At 43.1% G+C, this 22,422-nt stretch overlaps 2 protein-coding genes across 2 annotated transcripts in view; both read right to left on the bottom strand.

Annotated features, from left to right (window-relative positions):
* The window catches only part of NOP56 (NOP56 ribonucleoprotein), a 4,634-nt gene extending 3,146 nt beyond the window's left edge, over window positions 1-1,488 (bottom strand). The window contains exons 1-3 of the mRNA XM_006894250.1: window positions 1,483-1,488; window positions 1,272-1,361; window positions 805-919 (exon numbers count right to left, since the gene is read on the bottom strand). Of these exons, the coding sequence (XP_006894312.1) occupies window positions 805-919; window positions 1,272-1,361; window positions 1,483-1,488 (211 nt within the window). The remainder of the gene's footprint in view (window positions 1-804; window positions 920-1,271; window positions 1,362-1,482) is intronic.
* Window positions 1,489-1,608: 120 nt separating this feature from the next.
* Window positions 1,609-22,422, bottom strand: part of TMC2 (transmembrane channel-like 2) — an 81,927-nt gene continuing 61,113 nt past the window's right edge. Inside the window, exons 18-21 of the mRNA XM_006894249.1 lie at window positions 22,171-22,249; window positions 20,800-20,917; window positions 18,678-18,855; window positions 1,609-1,756 (exon numbers count right to left, since the gene is read on the bottom strand). Of these exons, the coding sequence (XP_006894311.1) occupies window positions 1,609-1,756; window positions 18,678-18,855; window positions 20,800-20,917; window positions 22,171-22,249 (523 nt within the window). The remainder of the gene's footprint in view (window positions 1,757-18,677; window positions 18,856-20,799; window positions 20,918-22,170; window positions 22,250-22,422) is intronic.

Here is a 22,422-nt window from a genome sequence, read left to right as displayed (position 1 = left end):
AATCTTAGGGTCTCCAACCCCCAAAAGGACTTTTTTCTTTTTGGACGGAAGGTTAGTCTCCAAGAGTAGGCGGAGATCCTCGTGAACAACGCCTTGGGTAAAGAACACGGCTCTTATTAACACATTGTAGGAATCTCCCTGGTTCTTCAGTACATGATGTGACGATGATTTGAGATGGTGCGCCCAGACCTCTCCTTCAGGCATTGCTCAGAGACACATCTGACATCACTGACTGCACTCAGGGGATTGACAGAAAAGTCATCATTGCAAAGCCTGGCTCAACTGGGGAGAGCAGGGCTCAGATATGACAGCACCAACACAGAACATACAGCCTCCAGCATACATAGCCTGTAAGGGCCGTTTTGATTTGGCTTTCTGCACCAGAGCGATAACTCCTTTGTAAGCTTACACAGGCTCAAGTTCTTTTGGGCCAGTAAAGCAGCCATGTGGCTGTGCACTGAGAAGTGCAGTTAAAAGCAATTACGGCCTAGGGAGCCGTGCAAATTTGGCCTTGGGTCTTGAATAGAGAATCAGAAAACCTGTCTGGGCAGGTCCTTAATGATTGAGTCACAGCACTATGTAGCATGGTGGCAAGAACCCTTAAAATTATCATGTAAGGTTCCTTTAAGCCCACATCAGTTATCCTACCTTGCCCTCAGTAGCGCCTCCTAGGCTTATAAAGGAAGGCTGTGAAACAGCCTCTCCCCACCGATAAACATAAACCCTTAAACACTTGGATGTTTAATTATTTACGATCACAAAACTGAATATTAATAGCAGGAACGTGAGGATGGGGCAACTAACCTTCAGACACAGCGTTGGCATTTTCCAAGGCAGCTTGGGATGAGGCAAAAGGAGAAAAGGCCACTAGACGAACGATGTTGTGGAACTTGCCCAGATTAAGCACGCACTCCTCAACCTGGGGGAAGCAGCATGAGTTTTTTACTTCCTTTGGTCCAGATTCTAAAGCACGTGACATACTCAGCGCGGGCGCGCTGGTAAACTAAAAAGCTTTTTAAAAGATCACTGAGTTCTTTCATCTCTCAAAACTTATGTAATTGGTACAGGAAATGCAGTGAATGACTTAAAAAGTTATTTTGATCATGAATCAAGCTACAGACTGTTGCTTTAAAGCGTCCCAACCCAGTCCCCGCGCCGGCCCGCGCAGCCGGCCACGTGGGAGCGCGCGGTGCATCCTGGGGTCTGCGATGGGGACGCGCGGGCACGCTGCAACCCCTCGATTGCAGCACGAGCTCCAGGACTCCACTCACCTGCGGCAGCAGCAGGCTGATCTCCTCCACTTCCTTCAGCGCCAGCAGCGCGTAGCCGACCGCGTGCTCGAACAGGACGTGCAGCAGCACCTAGAAAGGGAGGCAGGACACTAGAATCAGCAAGGCCCCCAATTTTGCCTGATCCCCGCTCGCAAGGCAGGCCTCAGGGTCGGTCTAAGCCACAAGCCGAGCCTGGGCCCAAAAGACAGACAACCATAGTTCCGCCATCAACCCACAATGCCTCCTCACCATGGCGCCCGCTCACCGCACAGCTCGAAATGCTGTAAGCGGCCTCTGGCACCCGGAACCAAGCTCCGGATGCCACGCCCTCACCGGTTTAGCCAATCATAGGCAGAGGACGGTACCATTTCGGATCTTCCTGAGGGGGTGGCGGAGGGGGGGGGAGTAGTGGTGACGCGCGCAAGCCTCCCTTTTCCGGTCGCCGCTCCTGGCGTTGCCGGGGTTGCGTGCGGTAGCGCCAGGTCCTGCCAGTTAAACAACGGCTGGGAAGGCGCTTTTCGAAACAGATTTTTCCTTCTCTGATTATAGAAATTGCAAGCTGCAGAGTTAAGTAGAATCCGACGTGAGAAACTCCTCATGGGGCGCGAGTACCCATGATATCCCAGATGGAAATGGTAGCCGATTCCACTCCCAACAGTGACCTCGGTCCCCAGGCACCTCCTCCAAGTCACCCAGGATTTACATATAATAATAATAATAATAATAATAATAATAATAATAATAATAATAATAATAATAATAATAATCTTCCAAATCCCCTGGGACTTTCAGTATCCGCCTCCCCTTGGACCCGACTGTCCCACCTTTTTTTGGGCCACACGCCTTTTCTTCCTGGGTCTGGAACCGCGCCAGTGTTGCGTTCGCGCAGCCTCTGGAACGAAACTGGACTTGTGTTTTTCGTAAATGTTTATATTGTAAATTTACATTTTTATCTTTAATGACAGTGGCAGTTAATAAAGTAAAATAGGTGGCAACTTGTTTCTGATCGGTTTTTTGTTCTCAGCTCTCATTCGGACCCACGTGGTGGTAGCCCCCGTGCACCAGCTGAGTACTTAACCTCCTCCACTTAGTTGAAATTTCTTCCTTGTCTTTGCATTTGGACTCGTATTAGAAGACAGTTTTTAATTACCTTAATATTAGAGTTCTAAAACTAACGCAAGTTACCTTTAAATGGCAAATTTCCTGATGGATTAAAAATTTCTTATAAACGGCATTTATAAATTTGGTGCATTTCACTTTCTTTTAAAGCAATTAAGTTACTTTTACAAACAATTGGTTAAAAACATGAATAGTGAATCTTAAAATCTTGAAACAATGTCTCAATAGTGCTATAATCCGGGTTCAGTTCTTTACACGTGTCAATTTATGATAGTCTAAATTAGTTCCTCCAGTTAACATTTTTTTAACTAATTTTTTAAAAATTTTTTATTAGTTTTAATGAACGTTTCCAGAGATTTTGGATTTCCATTCATTCATTGTTGCATTCTTCTCCCTGCCCACCCTTCCCCCCCAGTTCACTCCTCTCTTTGAAAAGTAAAAGAAAAATTCTTTTCATTGGTATACAATTCCCACCTCCCCCCACCCCACCCCAGTACACTCCACTATGCAGCCTTCATTCTGGACTCTTGCCGTGACCATAATACCCAATCATATATTGCTCCCTCATCTGTTTCAATGAAGTATACATAATTTATCCAATTTTTCTCAGTCTCACCCCAACCCTGATGTCAGTTCCGTTCTACAACAGTGGCACTATACAGTATTTGTCCTTTTGTGACTGAGATATTTCAGCAAAATGTCCTCCAGGGTCACCCATTTTGAATAATATTGCATGAGTTCCTTGTTTTTTCCAGTTACCATTTTAGAATGGAATTGTAAAGGTGATCTATTATGTAATTCACTGTGTTAAATTGTCTTAAACATTACAAATACTTAAAAATAACAAATAGAAGATTTTAAAATATAATGGGGAAAATAATATAATGCAATGGCTGATTCATTTCTTTTATCAAGCCTGTTTAGGTGGTTCAAGCTATCCTCTGTATTATTGTGTACCATCAAGTTGGAATCAACCCATAGCTGACCCATTGGTATGATGTTGCACGTGTGGACTCATAGCTGACCCTCCCGCTGGTTTTCAGAGGCAGTAAATGGCACTTGGGAAGATTACCCATCCATTCCGTGGAGCAGCTAGTGGATTCCAACCTTGTACCTTTGGGATTGCAACACAGCTTTTTACCACTAGGCCATCGAGTTGCTTGTGACTCCTGGGGACCCTATGTACAACAGCCCTAAACCCTGCTCTATCCTGTGCCAACCTTATTGTCTCTGACACAGCTACCCCCACCACCTCAGTGACTGAATCAATCCATCTCATTGAGGGTCTTCCTCTCCTGTGCTGTCCCTCCACCCTTCCAAGCATGATGTCCCTCTCCAAGAACTTGTCCCTTCTGCAATAAGCCCAAAGTATGTCAGACGAAGCTTCAGAATCCTAGCCTCCAAGGAGCAGCCTGGTCTCTCACCCTCTCTAGGACAAATTTAGCTGTCCACGATATATTCAAAACTCTTCTTCAGCACCACAGCTCAAAGACATCAATTCTCCTATCATCACTAGTTATTGTCCAGCTTTCTGATGCATAGCAAGTAATTGCAAAGACTGTGGCATGGATCAGGTGCACCTTAGTCTCCAGACCAACATTGACATCGTTGCCTTTCAGTACTCTGGAGAGGTCTCACCAGAGCTCTTAATATAAAAGGTATTACATTATACATATTACATTAATATGTAAATGGTAATAGAAGGAAGCTGCCCATCTTTCTGCAGAGCAGCTGCTATATTCTAACCACCTGAGGCTTGGCTAACAGCACAACACTGGGCAGCCTGCATCTCTAGAAAAATCTAAATCTTCACTTTCTCAGGTAGGGCTATGATTTTTCAAAACTACTCAGTCAATCTATTAATGGATTTCAGAATTAAATCTGCTCAGTCGTAGCCAGCATGTTTTGTTTTGTTTTTAAAGTGAATAAATGTGAAGGGTGGAGAGTAAAGATATACTGATTATAAAACTTGTCTTAGGTATTATGCAAATAATGTATCTGTACAAATTCAAGTAGATATATATACACACATGTATATATGTGGAGGGTCAGAGAAAGAGGAAGACCCCCAACAAGATGGACCCCCTCAGTGGGCTTGAGTATATAAAGGATAGTGAAACTGACCCAAGACAAGGCAAGATTCATATCTGCTGTTTTTATGAATCATAATCAACTTCAAGGCACCCCAAAACAACAGTGTGTGTATGTGTATACACCAACATATACATATATACAGAATCCCTGGGTAGTACAAATGGTTCAAATACAGTCAAACAATCTCAGAAAAACTTCTAAAAATTCCCTGAAACACATAAAGTTGCCATAAATTGCCAAAGCTACTGGTGTGCTCTGGTACATACACACACAAAAAACATTTATTATGCACATTTTTTTATTATTATTTGTGTGTGTAGCGTCAAATCGGATCTGACAGGTACAGGAGGAGATTGCCCCTCCTTCTCCAGCAGAGCATCTGGCGGATTATTATGCACATTTCTGTGTATTAAGTCAGGATATAAAAACTGGAGACTCGAAAAGTTAACGTGCAATGTTTGGATTACAAAGTGGCTATGCTGAAGTAAGTAGTTTGCTCATGTAGAGAAGTGTGCTTTGATTCTCAAAAAGTAATAGATGTTGGAGAGAATGTGGTGAGAAAAGAACTCATATTGTTGGTGGGATTGTAAAATGGTGCAACCATTCTGGAAGGCAATTTGGCTGTTTCCTCAAAAAGCTGAACATTAACATAGAAATTCCATATGACCCAGGTATTCCACTACTTGGAATATACCCTGAGAATATGAGAACTGAGCACAGACAGATTTGTACACCAATGTTCATAGCAGCATTATTCACCATCGCAAGAACATGGAAACAGCCCAGATATCCAACCACAAATGAATGGATTGAGAAATTGTGGTATATTCACACAATGGAATACTATACAGCATGCAGGAGCAATAACTTTGTAAATTATTACCTAACTTGGGAGGGACTGGAGAGCATTATGCTGAGTGGACTAACTCAGTCCCAAAGGATAAGTATTGTATAAAACCATTATTGTAGAATGAATATAAGAATCCAGGAGGGGTGGGAGAGGCTGAATTCAGAGGGATGTGGATGTGTGGGGGTGGGAGGGATTAATCATTGAGTTGTATAATTTGATGGGTGGAGGGATGAGGGAAATTGAAAGAATTTGTTAGAATTTGTATTTGAGTTTTGTAAATAAACTAGTGGGGGAAAAGCACACACACACACACAGTCTGTTAGTAATGAGCTTTAAAACGAATCTGTTCACACAGTAAATGCTTTCAAAATTGAAAAGAAAAAAAAAAGTCATTGCTGTCAAGTCAGAACTCTCTCACAGAGGACCATCCATCAGGTTTTGGTTTTGTTTTTTCTGAGGCTGTGAATCTAGAGGACACTGTTCATCTCTGTCCTTCGGAGCCAGTGGTGGATTTGAACTGCCAGACGGGCACTGTTTGAGGATTAGCAGCTGCCTTCCCTATGGACTATGCCACCAGAGCTCCCTGCACTTCAGCCAGCAGTGGACAGTTAGGCAGGGATTAGTTGTGTGGTGGTGGTATTTGTTATGTGCCATCGAGTCGCTTGTGACTCATAGTGACCCCATGCACAAGAACCCCAAACGCCGTTCTATCCTGTGCCAACCTCATCATCTCAAACACCCTTATTCCCATCACTTCAGTCACAGAATTGATTCATCTCATCGAGGGTTTTCCTCTCCTTCGCTGTCCCTCCACTCTCCCAAACATGATGTCCCTCTCCAAGGACCAGTCCCTCCTTGCAACATGCCCAAATTATGTCAGACGAAGCTTCAGAATCCTTGACTCCAAGGGGCATTCTGGCTTCACTCTCTCCAGGACAAACCTGCTTGTTCTCCTAGCAGTCCATGGTATATTCAGCACTCTTCTCCAGCACCACAGCTCAAAGGCATCAATGCTCTTTCTATCATCCCTATTCACTGTCCAACTCTCTGATGCATAGCACGTAATTGCAAAGACTATCGCCTGGATCAGGTGCACCTTAGTCTCTAGCCTGACGTTGTTTTGACTTCGTCTCTGTTCCATGGCCCAGGCCCATGCTGACTAGTCATGACTTGGCCTCTGCATTGGATGTTATCAATGACCTGTTCCTTTTTCTTGGACTATTCAGAGTCCGTTATTCTTTGAGATCAGGTTTTCACAACTAAAGTACACTTTTGCAAAACTTGATATTTCCTTCTCCGAGCCACCTTCGTCACCAAAGTCCAAATGATCTGTCTAGGCTGCCCAATACCTGACTATGTTCTATTTGTGAGTTCTAGTGGCAAGAGAAAGATGAACAGTCTCCTTCCAAAAAGTTTGACAGACTGCTTCAGAAACCCAGTGTGCTGTCAGAATGAACTCACTAGTAGTGAATTCAGTTCTAATATAATGGCATGGAGCAATGGGAAGATTAAGGCCTTGGTCTCATGTGATCAGGAACTCTGGTGGGCCTACTTCTGACCCCATGGCATGTAGTTCAAATCCACCAGCTGCTCCTTGGGAGAAAGATGAACAGTCTCCTCCATGCGATTTGCAGCCTCTTAAAATATGCGGGAGGGTCAGCTGTGGGTTGGTTCCAACCAGACAGGACACAACCATAACATCATGAAATCACATGTGGTGGCTACTTTCTAAACAAGGTCACCACTGATCCATACCTCCTTGTATTAGGTCCTTGTTAGTTCTTCTCCTCCTCACACTTAACTGGGCTGGTTCTGTCATGTGACCTTCAGCTCTCTAAACGAAGCTTTAGCTGAAATTTGGCTGAAGGGTTTCTGTGCCAATTCCATACCTCAGCCTCTTTGCACTATTGACAGCTTTTAGTTGCTGTATAAGAACTTCATGTACATTAGAGGGGAGGGAGCAGCTGTGAGATTACTTAGATAGATCCAGCTATCCAGCCTTTCAGCTGCCTGTAGGTGAAATAATTTTGGATGTCCCAGCCCCTCCTGCCATCTGACAGCAGCATGAAGCTGAATGAGATCGTCAGCAGGGCCACCTTGTCAAGTCCTACCAACCCGCTGAATTTTGAGAAGTAATTGATTGATGTTTCAAATCTGAATTCGTTGTTATGTTGAGACGACTACAACCCATGTGTCCCTGTGAACAATGGACTTGAACCCTGTCTTACCCTGTACCATCCTCATCTTTCTGGCTACACTTGGACCCATTGCTATGTCACTGAGTTGATCTATCTTGTTGAAGGTCTTCCTCTCCTTTGCTGATTCTCCACCTTTCCCAGCTTTATGTCTTTTTTCCAAAGACTGGCCCTTTTTAATGACATGCCCAAAGTATAAGAAAAAGATGCTAAATGTAGACATGGTTTATTAAGCGATGTTGTTGTTATATGCCATTGAGTCAGAGTGAATTCATAGCTGACCTTCCAATGGGTTTTCAGAGGCTGTAAGTAGAATGAGAGATTACCCTTCTTTTGCCAGTGGAGCTGCTGGTAAATTTGAATTGCTTGCCTTTGGCTTGACAATGCAACTCCTTATCCACTAGACCAGCATAGCTCCCTCGTTAAGCAATAGTATCTGTGAAACAACCAGGCTTGGGTTCAAACCCCCAACTTTGGTGGCTTAGTGGTAAGGAATTACACTGCTCAAAAGGCACGTGGTTTGAATCCACTGGCTCTCCATGGGAGAAAAATGGGCACTGTCTTCCCATGTGATTTGCTGTTATTGTTATTATTATGTGCCATCAAGTCACCTGCAACTTGTAGCGACCCTAAGTACAACAGCTCTGAAGCCTGCCCTATCCTGACCCAGTCTCACTGACTCTGACCTGTTGGAGGGTCAGCTATGGATTGGTTCCAACTTGAGGATTGTTGTTGTTGTTAAATGCCGTCAGGTCGTAGATGACTCATAGTGACCCTATGAATGAAAGACCTGAACACTTGTGTAACTTACATCACTTCTCCAAGTTCATAGAGTTTCCAGAGGCAAGCTATTTCGGAAGTGGATGCCACTCCTGCTCCCAAGCATATTTTAATTAGGAAGCTCCACCAAACACTGTCCACATGGGTAACCATTATTGCACTTGACACATCAGTGAGTGTCACAGTGTTCAGCATCACAGCAACCACAGGTTACCTCTATACAGCAAATAAACAGACCAGGGCTATACAATCTAGAAGAATGTTTGACCAAAAACAATTAAAACCAGGCCTGAGGGCTGCAGATTAAAAATCACCCACCTTTGGCTTGGTAGCATAACTTTCTGTCCACTAGGCCAGCTGAGCTCTCTCTATGTTGTTGTTATTAGGTGCCTTCGAGTCGTAGATGACTCATAGCGACCCTATGAGCGAAAGACCTGAACACTTTTATAACTTTCATAGTTTCTCCAAGTTCATAAAGTTTCTGGAGGCAGGCTATTTAAGAAGTGGATGCCACTCCTGATTCCAACTTGAGGGCGCACAACAAAAATGACTTATGTTTCAAAGACTAGGTCACAAATACAAGCTAGATTCAGAAAAGGCCATGGGATGAGGGACATTGTTGCTGCTGATAGATGGATCTTGGCTCAAGAAGCAGAGAATACCACAAATTTATCTGTGCCTTATTGACTAGGCAAAGGCATTCAACTGTGTTTATCATAATATGTTATCGCTAACATGGATATGGGAACCCTAGACCACTTAAATGTGTTTATGTGAAACCTGTACACAGACCAAGAAACAGTCATTCAAACAGAACAAGTGTGCTTGATTTAAAATTAAGAGAGGTGTGCATCAGAGTTATATTCTGTCCATTCTGTCCAGTCTGTCTGCTACGCACATAATTCGGGAATCTGGACTGATGTGACATCAGGGTGGGAGGAAGACTCATCAGCAGTCTATATTATGAAAATGGTTTAACCTTGCTTGTAGAAATTCGTGAAGACTTGACACACTTAATGCAGAAAGTCAAAGACTACAGCCTTCAAATGGACTACATCTCAACCTCCAGAAAACATAAATCCTCAGTCCAAGATCATGATAGGTTGGGGAGCTCTGGTGGCCTAGTGGCAAGAAGCTGCACTGCAGTCCCAGAGATGCACGGTTCAAATCCACCAGATGCTCTGCCGAGGAAGGAGGGACAATTTCCTCCTGTACCAGTCAGATTCGATTTGACGGTACATCACACAAAAGAATAAGAATAAGATCATGATAGGTTACAGCATGATAGATGGAGAAAAGATTGACGTTATCAATGCGAAGTTATGATGATTTCATTTTATTTGGATCAATAGCCAACATCCATGGTAGTGATAATACTCAAGAAATCAAAGGTATCGCATTGGGCAATCTACAGCCAAGATTTTTTTTTATTATGCAGATGCCCCCCCCTTTCCTTCACTGACATCATGTTTCATACAGTTATTCCCATACATTGTGTTTTATAAAATTAATCACCATTGGACTATGCCCACCATTACTCAGTCTTTTGAAGTCCCCACCAGATCTTTCCCATTTCTCTTATCCCCTCCCTCCACCCACCAAATTGTGCAACCCTGTGCTTTCACTTCTACCCATCCTCACCCTTCTACTCCCACTCTTGGATCCTCAAACACATTTTACTAGTTATCCTTCTATTTTTGCGATAATGATCTTATGCACTATTGGTCCTTAAGAGACTGAGTTAGTTTACTCAGCATAATACTCTCCAGTCTCTCCCAAGTTATGTGGTATATTTTGAAATCATTGCTCCTCAGTACTCCACTGTGCCAATGTACCAGTTTTACAATCCATTTAGTTGTGGTTGGACAGTTGGACTGTTGCCATGTTCTTGTGATGTTGAATAACCCTGCTGAAAACATTAGTGTACAATGCCAGTGACTTCTATAAAGTGCCAAAGAGCAAAGATGTCAGTCTAAAGACCTTGATATTTTCACTTGCTTCATATGCATGTGAGAGTTGGACAGTGGAATGAAGAGAAAGAATTGATGCCTTTGAATGTGGTGTAAATAAAGAGTATTAAATATCCTACGGACTACCAAAAGAACAAACAAATCTGACTTGGAGGAATAACCAGGGTGCTCCTTGGAGGTAAGGATGGTGAAAATTCATCCCACATATTTTGGGCATGTTGGTAGGAGGAGCTTGAAAAAAGACCTCATGCTGGGAAATGTGGAAGGTCAGGGAAAGCGAGGACCATCAACAAGATGGACTGATCCAGTGACTGGAACAGTGGGGTCTAGCGTGTGAGAGTCATGAGAAGGGCACAGGATAATGCTTAGTTCATATCTGTTGTTCATAGGGTCGCTGTCACTTGTAGTCAACGTGACAACACCTAACAGCAACAGTAGGGACTTCGAGAATGTGCCAATGAATAAGGCTAGCTTCCAAAAAGGGAAATATAGAAAATAGCCACAAGATGGCCTCACACTCAAACTTGAAAGAGTTTCTGACAACTCCTTAAGACCCAAATGTAGAAAGAGCCTCCAAGGCAGGTAAAATATTGAACTTGTCAATGATTTCATAGTACCAGTCAAGAATGAAAAGACACTGGGGAAATTTGATCCCAGAGACCTCTTTAAAGTGCTAAAGTAATGGTATCAGTTTAAAACTAGCTGATTCAGGTCTTGGTATTTTCAATTGCTTTTTCTGCAATCAAAAATTGGTCAATGAATAAGGATGAGAGATGAATTTATGCCTTTGAATTATGATGTTGAAGAACTGTGTTGAATATATCATGCACTGCCAAAAGAACAAGCAAATCCACCTTATAGGAAGTGAAAGCACAGTGCCCTTATGTGCAAGGATGGTGAAAGTTTGTCACAATATTTTGAGCATATTGCCAGAAGGGGCCAGTCCTTGAAAAAGACATCGTACTGGAAAGAGAAAGGATGTAGAAGGAGAGAAACATAATAGATGAAATGTGTAGGGTCATTCTGGTTCACTAGGGTTACTAGTGGCCATGGAATATGTGTGAAAGGACTTGGCTACAATGTCTGAAAGCAGACAAATAATACCAAGAATGGATAGGAGTGAAAGCAGTCTCAGACTTCCTAGAGCATGTACCACTATGAAAAGTATCGGGAAGTTCTCTGCTAAACAAAGGCTATTTTCTAAAGTTCTTGATAAGATTGTTAAGAGTGCAGTATCTTGTTCCTGAATACAAAGATGTTTTCTTGAAAACTGTTCATGCCTACCTATGCTTTGTTCCATACGTTTTAATATTTACCTACCCTGTTATGAGATTTATTATGGAGAAGAGTATTGAATGTACCATGGACTGCCAAGGAAACAAACAGATTCATCGTAGAGAGGATTAAACCAGGCTGCTTCTTGGAGGCAAGGATTCTGGGGCTTGGTCTGACATACTTTGGACATGTTGTAAGGAGAGACAGGTCTTTGGAGAGGGACATCATGCTGGGTAGAGTAGAGGGACAGCGCAGGAGTGGAAGACCCTCTATGAGGTGGATTGATTCAGTGACTGGGGTACTCGGGATGGGTGTGTCAGAGGCAATGAGATTGGCACAGGATAGAACACGGTTTAGGGCTGTTGTACATAGGGTCGCTATGAGTCGCAAATGACTCGACGGCACATAACAACAAACAACAACAATTATGAGATCATGTTTTACGGTAAGCTTTGATCTTCTGCAAATAAAAGCAGGATCTTCACAAAAAAAGAAAAGAAAGAAAGAGCCTCCACAATTTTCTTTGGGACCATATACATATACACATACACACCATCTCCTTAAAAACAGATCCAGAAAAGAAGAAGAGCATCCCGGAAGGTCATTAAGCCCAACATTTCCCATTCTTTTTGGCAGTGATTACTTGGCTCAGCACCTGAAGCCCAGGCGTTGGTTAGGTTTATAAGGTAAAAGTTCTGTTCATAGCTATTTGATATTGTTGGTGTTTGGAATCCGAGACTGAAGACATTTGATTTTATTCATGCTTGTGATAAGATGTCTTATTCATTATTGTTGTTAAGTGCCTTCAAGTAGACTATTCACTGGCACTGAGCAAATTGCTTGGCACTTAGTCTTACATGCATTGATTCGCTAAATCTTTCGAACAGAATTTGGATGCTGTTTTTTAAGACCCATTTTCCAGACACAGGTAGGTGGTGGTGTAGTGTGTTATCAAGTTGATTCCAGTGATAATAACGTTACAGGTAAGAGTGGAACAATGAAAGTGTTTTCTAGGCTGTCATCTTTACTGGCTCTGATCACCAGCTGTTCTCCCTTAGAACCGCCGGGCGAGTTTGAACTGCCAGCATTTCAGTTAGCTTCTTTTTTTTTTAATTGTTTTTTTATTTTATGATTTTTGTGTGCGTGTACCGTCAAATCAGATCTGACTGGTACAGGAGGAGATTGTCCCTCCTTCCCTGGCAGAGCATCTGGTGGATTTGAACCGTTCGCCTCTGGGATTGTAGTTGCAGCTCCTTGCCACTAGGCCACCAGAGCTCCCCTTCAGTTAGCTTCTAAGCTTTTCGCCTTTGCATTACCAGGCCTTCACTGTTAGGTGACAGGAGTACAGTAAAACCTGTGCCTCTGTAATGGAGAACCTTCCAGAGTTGTTGTTAGGTGCCTTTGAGTCAAGTACGACTCATGGTGACCCTGTGAACAACAGATCTGAGCCCTGTCCTGTCCTGTGCCATCCTCACCATCTTCAGCAGCCCCCAGCCCATTGCTGCAGTCACTGTGTCAATCCACAAGGTTGAAGGTCTTCCTCTGCTCCACTGTACCTCCACTTTCCCTAGTATGATGAAGGCTCCAAGGAATAGCCTCTCCTAGCAACATGCCCAAAGTATGTGAGACGAAGCTTCATCATTTTTGTGGAGCACTTTGGCTGTACCTTTTCCAAGATAAATCTGTTCTCTTGACAGTCCGTGGGATAGTCAGCACTCTTCTCCAACATGACAATTCAAAAGCATAAATTGTTTTTTGTCATCCTTAGTCATCATCCAGCTCCCAGAAGCATAGCAAGTGACCTAAAAGATGATTACCTGAATCAGGTACACCTGAGTCCTCAGACTAACATCATTGCTCCTCAATAATTTGGAGAGGTCCCTGACTGCAGACTTTCCCAGTGCCACACCTTTCCTGATCTCCTGACTGCTAATACCAAGTGTACTGATTGTGGATCCAAGTGAAATGAAGTTGTTGACAGTTTCAATCTTTCCCCATCTATCATGATGTTGCCTATCAGTTCAGTTGATAGGATTTTTGTTTTCTTTATATTGAGAGTGGGGAAACAAAAATAGTTTCCACTGATAGAGTCTTATCACATACTTTGTGCATGCCATCAAGAGGGGCCAGTCACTGGAAAAGGACCTCCTTTTTGGAAAGGTAGGTCAGCGAAAGAGAAGAAGGCCCTCAGTGAGGTGGATTGACAAGGCGATCCACGAATGGGCTTCGCCCAGCAGAGATTGTGAGCATGGCCCAGGGTGAGGCAGCATTATATTCTCTCGTCCATGAGTTAGAAATACTCGACAGCACCTGACAATCACATCAGAGACTGAAAGAAAAATGGTGTAAAACTTGGGAGACCTGGGAAAACAAGGCAGTCTCATCTAATCCTGGCTCTCATAGTTCTATCTAGTCTGTATGCTCAGTAAGAGAGCTCTGGTAGCCTAGTGCTAAGGAGCTGCAATGATAACCCAAAGGCACACAGTTTGAATCCATCAGCAGCTCTGTGGGAGAAAGATGGACATTCTTCTCCTGTGCAATTTACTGCCTCTGAAAACCTGCTGGAGGGTCAGCTATGAGTGGGTTCTGACCCAGCATATGCTTAGTAAGAGCTTACCAGCTCCAACTGGGGCCTTGCACTAGCTTCAGCTTTTCTTTAGAATAACACTACAATCAAGGATGAATATCCTGGCACAAGACTGCAGAGAACTATCTTAAGTAGCAGTCCTTAGCTCTCAGAAACAAGCCCCGCTTACAATTTGACAGCACTCACATATTTGGTGATTTGAAGATTATATTTCAGTTATTTGTTCTCTAGGAATCAAAAGAGATAAGTCACCACCTTAAGTTTTTTTTCTTGTGTTTCCCATTTCTTTTACCCACTCCTCCCTCTACCTGTCAAATTGTGCCACTCTACGATTTACCCTCCTGCCCATCCTCATCCCTTTGCTCCTCCTCTACCTCCTCTTGGATCCTCATACACTTTTTTTAGTTATAGTACCTTAATTTTTAATGTTGTTGTTATGTGCCATTGAGTCACCTGCGACTCCTAGCAACCCTGTGTACAACAGCTCTGAAGCCTGCCCTGTCCTGAGCCAGTCTCACTGACTCCAACACACCTACCCCATTGCCCCAGTTTTCGTGTTAATCCAGATCATCTGGGATATTCCTCTCCTGTGCTATCCCTCCACCCTTCCAAGCATGATGCCCTTCTCTAAGGACTGATCCCACCTGACCACGTTGCCCAAAGTATGTGAGATGGAGCTTCAAAATTCTAACCTTCAAGGAGAAACTTGGTTTTACCACCTCCAAGACAGACCTGTTTGTCTGGCAGTTCATGATATGTTCAATTCCCTTCTTCAGCACCACAACTCAAAGACATCAGTTCTTCTGTCACCTTTAGTTATTATCCAGCTCTCTGATGCATAGCATGTAATTGCGAAGATGATGGCCTGGACCAGGTGCACCTTAGTCTTCAGACTGATATCATTTCTCCTTAGCACTCTGGAGAGGTCCCTGACAGCACACTCCTCCAATGCAATTTTTATTTATTTTGATTTCCTGACTGCTGGTTCCAAGAGTGTTATAAGAAAACTTTTGCCATTTTACTCAACTTTTTATTGTGATAAAATACATATAACAAATAATTCAGCCATTTCTAAGCACACAGTTCAATAGCAATTGTGTTTATCGTGCTATACCACCATCACCAGTATTTATTTGCAAATTTTTTATTGGTTACAGCAGGAACTCAATGTTGCTTAAGAATTGATTTCTCAGGGAGCTTTGGTGGCCTAGTGGCAAGAAGCTGCACTGCAATCCCAGACGTGTGCGGTTCGAATCCACCAGATGCTTTGCTGGAGAAGGAGGGACAATCTCCTCCTGTATCAGTCAGATCCGATTTGGTGGTACACACACACACACACAAACACCCCCCAAAATAAAATTTTTAAAAATTACTTCTGTTTCCCTCTCCCACCTGCCCACAAGTAGACTTTGGTCTCTATGTATTTATTTGCCTGCCTTAGATAATTCACGTAAGTAAAACTGTGCAATCCTTGTCTTTTTCTGTCTTATTTTTACCAAGACTTTTCAGTTCATCCATGACACAGTATTAGTGACTGTCTTCTAATGTGCACAATGTGTCGGAATCAATGGTGTGAGTGCTGAGACTAGAAACTAGTTATTGATTCCTCCTTGCTCTTTTTCCTGGATCACTTGCTTGAGGGAGACTAGCAACTATGTTGTAAGCATCCACTAGCAGCCCTTTAGAGAGTAATGAGAGACTCCAGTCAATAGCCAGCAAGGAGCTGACATGCCCAGCCAATAGCCATGTGTCTACAGCATCTTGGAAGCAGGTCTTTTAGACTCAGTCATGTCTTGCATTAACTGTAGCCCTGACTGAGGGCTTGAGAGCAATGTTAAGAATTTTCCAGTTGAGTCACTCCCAGACTATGTAACAAGAGAAATGCTGAGACAACATATATTTATTATTTCAAGATGCTCCATCCAGGGAGTAATTTATTGTGCAGCAAAGGCAACAAATACATTTCCTACCATAAAATTGTGCTTCATCAGAACATTGGATACTTTGCATGTATATTCATGGCCCCCCCTTTTTTTTGTTGTCGTTGTGTGCTGTTGAGTCAGAACTGACTCATAATTGACCCTCTAGGGAGTTTTCAGAGGCAATTAATCGCACAGGAGGAAACTGCCCAATTTTCTCCTGTAGATCAGCTGGTGGATTCAAACCATGTACCTTTGAGTTGACTGTAAAATTCCTTACACTAAGCTACCAGAGCTCCCTGACAGATGTTTAGAAAACTAACAAAGATTAGCAATCACTGGAGATCTGCCAATAACCACTAGGAGGCTGGTGATTCAGACAGGCACCCCACTCTTGTTCCTGTCCCCTGAGATTGGCATTGTCCCAAGACAATGTCATTCTGAAAGCAAGACATCAGTGTGGCCCATGTTGAGTGTTTCAACTCTGATAGTATTTGTTTGCCTGGGTTCCTGTGCTGAAATCTAGGCAGGTTAGCATAGGACCAGAATTGTCTTTGGGTTTTTTTTTTCCTAAAAAGTTCACGAAACACGGCACTTTTAGATTTGGAAATTAGACCTGGCTTCTGTGATGAGGAGACATTTGAAACATATTTAATTTTACTTGGAAAGAATTTCTCCTCTCTTTTCTAGAGAAACTCCTGGGTTGTGTAAAACATCTTGGTGGTGAGTTGAGAAGGCAAAAGGAGTTGGAAGGGAACTTGGAAATAACTTGAAATTGCATTGCTTGTTGTTGTGTCTTCTGTCAAGTCAGAACTGACCCATAGCTGGCCCTCCAGTGGGCTATTAGAGGTAGTCAATTGCACGAAAGGAGATTGCCCATTCTCCTTCCATGGAGCAGCTGGTATTTGAACCAGGTGCCTTTGAGATTGCAATGCAGTGCAGCTTCTTAGTACCAAAACACCAGAACTCCCTGAAATTGTATAGTTCTGTGAAATCTCCATCTTTCTGCCGGATTTGTCTGTCAGCCATATGGATTCTGTTGAGAACCTGGGACATGGTTGGGTTGTGGTTGTAATGATGTGGGTGGCTGGCCGAGCAAGAGAATTCTCATTAGAATATGCAAGAGACGTAAAGTGAGCAGGTCACTTGGCCCTAAAGTGACATTGCTCACCTGGGCCTGTGGGCAAAGTGTAGAGGACAGGAAGGTGCTTCCTGCAAGGTACAAAAGACTCGGGACTGTGCCCTTCACCCTGCTAAGCCTTTGGTGTTGTTGGCAAAGCCTTTTATAATGGTCTGGCCTTCCTGGCCTAGTTCACCCTGTAAGCATCCTGTATAGAGCCACGATTCAGAAAATAAAGCTGACTTAAAGTACTTGCTGATAAAGATCAATGACTGTGAAAGGAATGAAAATCCTCACAACTCCCCAATAAGCATCTTGATAATAAGACCTCTTCTAAGTGTTAAAAAAAAAACACAAGGATATCACTTCGAGCACTCCGGTGCTCTGGACCAAGCCGTGATATTTTCAGTTGCCTCATAGTCATGTGAAAGCTGGACAATAAATAAGGAAGACCAGAGGAGAATGATGCCTTTAAAATGTGGTGTTAGGGAGGGAGCGCTGGTGGCCTACTGGCAAGAAGCTGCACTGCAATGCCAGAGGTGCATGGTTCAAAACCACCAGATGCTCTGCTGGAGAAGGAGGGGCAATTTCCTCCTGTACCAGTCAGATCCGATTTGACGGTACATGCACACACACAAAATAATAATAATAATAATAAAGTATGGTGTTAGGGAAGGGCATTGAATGGACTATGGACTGCCCAAAGAACAAACATCTCTGTCTTGGAGGAAATACAGCCAGGATGCTCCTTAGATGCATGTGTAGTAACATTTCATCTCATAGATGTTGGTCATATTATCAGGAGGGTCCAGTCACTGGACAAGGATAAATATGCTTGGTAAAGTAGATGGTCAATGGAGGAAAGGGGGGTTCTCACCCAGATGGAGTAACGCAGCGGCAACAATGGTTCAGACACAACAATGAGTATGAGGATAACACAGGACCACGCGATAGTTTGTCCTGTTGTCCATGGAGTCCCCTTGAACCAGAACCGGTTTGATGTCCTCTAACGACAGTAATAACAACAATCTTTAGCTGGAGGTGCTTGCTAGAACTGTGAGCCCTTCCATATTCTTTCTCATAGTGTGTGGAGTTGGCAGAAATCTGCCTCCCAAAATGTGCACCATGAGAAAAACAAGAAGTCTGTAAGTAGTGGTGTCCCAGGTCTGCTCCTGCCTCCCAGAGGTTGGCGCCAAGGACAACCTATGAACGCTTGAGATTCAAGGTCCAGAGGTGCTTGAACCTATTGGGAGACACCCATTTAATTGGGGGAAATCATCACCTTCTCTAAAGAGCAGATAAAGTCATCGTTTGCCCTATGTGGTTGCCTGAAGCTAAGTGGCCAAAAGTTGCCACAAGAAATGAGTGAAGAAAGCAAGACACCAATTTGGGGATGTGTGTGAGATGTTGGTGGCTGTGGATCATCCCCCAAGTGGTGCTCCAGTGAATCCCAGGTGTCAGCGGGGTGATCGCCTTGTGCTCTTTCTAGAAACTGACCGCCCACGTTGCATCTGAGGCCGGTGTTGGCTAGAATCTGGTTTGATTCTGGGGAGCTGAGGCACAGGGTCATGCCTAGTGGCAGACAGTGATGTTCTGCCAGCAGCACTGAGAGTCCCAGTGTCCTGTGCCTTCTTGTCCAGGGCCTGGATTTGGCTGGCAGTGTGAGGTATGGTTCCTGGAGAATGAACAAGACAGAGTGACAACAGGAGAGTTTTCTGGCATCAACTCTACGCTCTGTGGAGCCACCCTGTAGAATGTTTAGACTCAGGTCCTGCTGGATCGGGTGAGAGCTGTCAGAATGCCCACAGGTGTCTGAGGCACCCTAACCTAGTGTCTTTGCATAAACCAGTTCTGGAAATGGGAAGGATCCAGTAGGGACTTGAAAAGATAGGGTAATGATGGGCATAGTCCAATGGGGATTAATTTTATAAAATGTAATGAAGGAGAATCATTATATGAAACATAATTTGAATGAAGAATACCGTGAAACATAATGAATTCAAACTTTGTAAAGAAGCCAATATAAAAAAATTTTAAAGTGAAGTAATCATATAATCTTATGTGTCTTGGTAAGTAGAGCTAATAATAAATACCTATATTATTTACTTGAAAAAGAAAGGAAGGAGAGAAGGAAGGGAGGGAGGGAGGGAGGGAAGGGAAGAGAAAGAAAGAAGAATAAAGAGAAAAATAAAAAAGAAAGAGAGAGAATAGGGTCTGTTGGATGGAGAAGTTGGTTTTAAGCTCTGTCCCTTGGCTTGTCTCTCTGAGCTTGAGTTTTCTAAAGCATGAAATTGGGACAGCAATAAAAATAGCCTTACAGGATGGCTGGCAGGGCCAAATATGATGACAGAAGGACAAGGGAAACTGGGATCAGGTTTTATTTCTAGCTCTTTCAATTGTCTGCTTTCTTCCATTTCCTTAACTCCTTTCTTGTTAGGGACAAAGACTGATCAGATCTTTATCAAACTTATTTCCTCTTCTTCTGGGACACAGAAGTGTACTAGGCTTCCCTTATGGACAGGTATGGCCATGTGCTGAGTCTCAGACACTAGAGTGCACCACATCCATTTGTGCCCTCCAGACTTTTCCCTTTGTACCTGTTGGGCACATGTGTAGCCATCGGCTGGAAGGACCCTAGATCTTCAGCATTACGTGTAAGAAAGTGACCATTAACTAGCCTGAGACTAGAGGAACTGGGAAGTTTCTGGCTACCGCTACCACAGCTGATTATTCTGGTCAGAATCACAATACAAGGTTCTGAATGGAATGAAACCGAAATCTAGAACAAGGAGGCTCCCACGGAGTGGCTGATTTTGATCCACTGACTTTTATCAGCAGCCAAGTGCTTAAACACTGTGCCACCAGGGCCCCTTATGTTGTTGATGTTAGTAGCTGTCATCAATTTGGACCCCAATGCAAGTCGACCCCATGCACAACAGAAAGAAACACTTCTGGTTTATTCCATCCTCATGACACAGTTGTGGGATCCGGCCATGATGATTACTAGGTCTTTCTTCTAAGTCTAGATTAGCCTGGAAACTCCACTGAAACATATCCAGTATCATAATGGCACTAAAACCTCCACTGAAGAATGGTGTATGAGGTGCACTGTATGAGAATTGAACCTGGGTCTCTAGACTGGAGTGTAAGAATTCTATCACTTTACCACTATGACACCAAGTGAGGAATTTTAGAGACTAGAAAAACCCTGAATGAGGGGTGGTGGTATTATCTCTATTTCTAGATATTTCTACACCTATGATTGTCATTGCTACTACTACTAACTAAGTATTCATTCTCTCTGCCAGAAATTCTGTTAAGAACTTTATATACACTCTCTCATCTTATGTCATCTCACATCATATCATCTCATGTCATGTCAGGTCACGTCATTTCATCTCATCTTCATTACCCCATGAGGCCCACCTCATTATGATTAGCTCCATTTGATAGATGGAAATTCTATTGTAGAAACAGACCTTCATAACTCATCCAACTCCTTACTATGATCAACGCTCAGAGTCTGCTTTTAATACTAGACTGGTCTGATTTCCAACATGTGTAATGTATATCTTTCCATGTGGTGATGTGAAAAGTTTAATAATGGAACAAGATTTACCTTCTTTGGGGAGTTGGACCTGGGTGGCATTCTTGGAGCATTCTTCAAGTGTGTCCTCTGAGTCTTTGATTGTGGCTTTGCCTTTGACAAATTTGTGACTCTTCTCAACTTCACGGAGCTACAGGAAGAAAAACACACACATACACACAAAAATACCCCTTTTGTTGGACCTCTCCGGGAGAATGAGTGTTTGAGGCTTAGAACATAGAGGAGTGGGAGTCAGAGAGCAAGGATTCTGTTTGCAACTTCTGGTAGTGATGTTTACTGCCATTGAATCAGCTCCTGATTCCTGATACGCAACAAAACAAAAACACTGTCTACTCTTTTGACTTCTCCGTGATTGATTGTAGATCGGACTATTGGGATCCATAGGGTTTTCATTAGCTAATTTGTGGAATCAGAACACAAGGACTTTCTTCCTAGCCTAACCTCTCTTCTTAGTCCATACTTGCCTGGAAATTCCACTAAAGCCTGTATCCTATCACAACAATATGCAAACTTCCACGTATAGATGGGGGAGTGGCTGCACATGAAGGGCATTGGCCTGGAACCGAACCAAAGTCTTTAGAAATGGAGGCAAGAATTCTACTAGTAAATCACCAATGTAACCAAGTTCTTACTTGTTAAGGTTCTAACTACCTTAGAGTGCATAAGGTGTCAATCCTCACTGCACAGGGAGACTCGAGACTCAGATTCACATGGTGTTTGAAGGAATTAGAGGAGGGGAAGTAACATTTAGGATTCTCTATTTCAATGATTTTCTGTATCTGGGCAGAAACCCAGTGAAGTAGCAGGAGTATTAGATGGGAAACTGGCAACCAGATAGATGGGTACAAGTCTATGAAGAGAGGAAGGAGCAACAAGTGGGCAAGGGCCAGGGTCTGTCCTTTAGTGTCTGTAGGAAGAAGGGAGATGGGATGGGAGAGTGAAAAAGTAATGAGAAATGAGTCAGATGAGATGCTAAGAGGCTGCTCATTTGTGATGCAAACTCAGGAGACCTCTTAGGCTAAGGGGCACAAGTAATATGTTGTTTAGCTAACAATAGTTTTTGTAGTGTATAGTATTAATCTACTAGGAGTTATTGTGGGTAATGGTTCTATTATGTATGCATATTGTTTGACTCCACTGAATTTCCTCTGTTTATTAACAACCTCTCATCATTTAAATAATTACTTTTCATGCAACCTTATGTATCTCAAAAACATGGATGCATGCTGTTGGATCTCACAGGCCTACTTTCTACAGTGCAGATGCTTTTTGGTTTGGTTTAGAAGGAAGTAATTTATCAAATGCAATTGGACCTAAAATTTTCAAAAAAAGCAAACATATGACATCTTTTAAACTCCAGAATGAAATTCTTGCCAGACTCACCGCTTGGATTTTCTTTCTCAGCTGGGCATTAGCTCTGCCAAGGCTTTTGGAGACTGAGTTCAAGTAGTAGATGGCCAAGCTGTAAGAAAGTGTGTCTCTTGTAGTCTTATAATCTTGGGAATGGACACAGGTTCACACTTTCCCCACTGAAGTAATACAAGGATTCCTGGAATGGTTACTAGCCTTTGCATCACAGTAGGAGGATTATCCTACCATCCTAAATTCCCCACTTAACCCAAGGAAAGGTCTTAA

The sequence above is a fragment of the Elephantulus edwardii genome, unplaced genomic scaffold (assembly GCF_000299155.1).
Source record: "Elephantulus edwardii isolate Elephantulus edwardi_28Jun2011 unplaced genomic scaffold, EleEdw1.0 scaffold00138, whole genome shotgun sequence".
NCBI lineage: Eukaryota > Metazoa > Chordata > Mammalia > Macroscelidea > Macroscelididae > Elephantulus > Elephantulus edwardii.
This window is presented reverse-complemented; position numbering and strand designations above follow the sequence as displayed.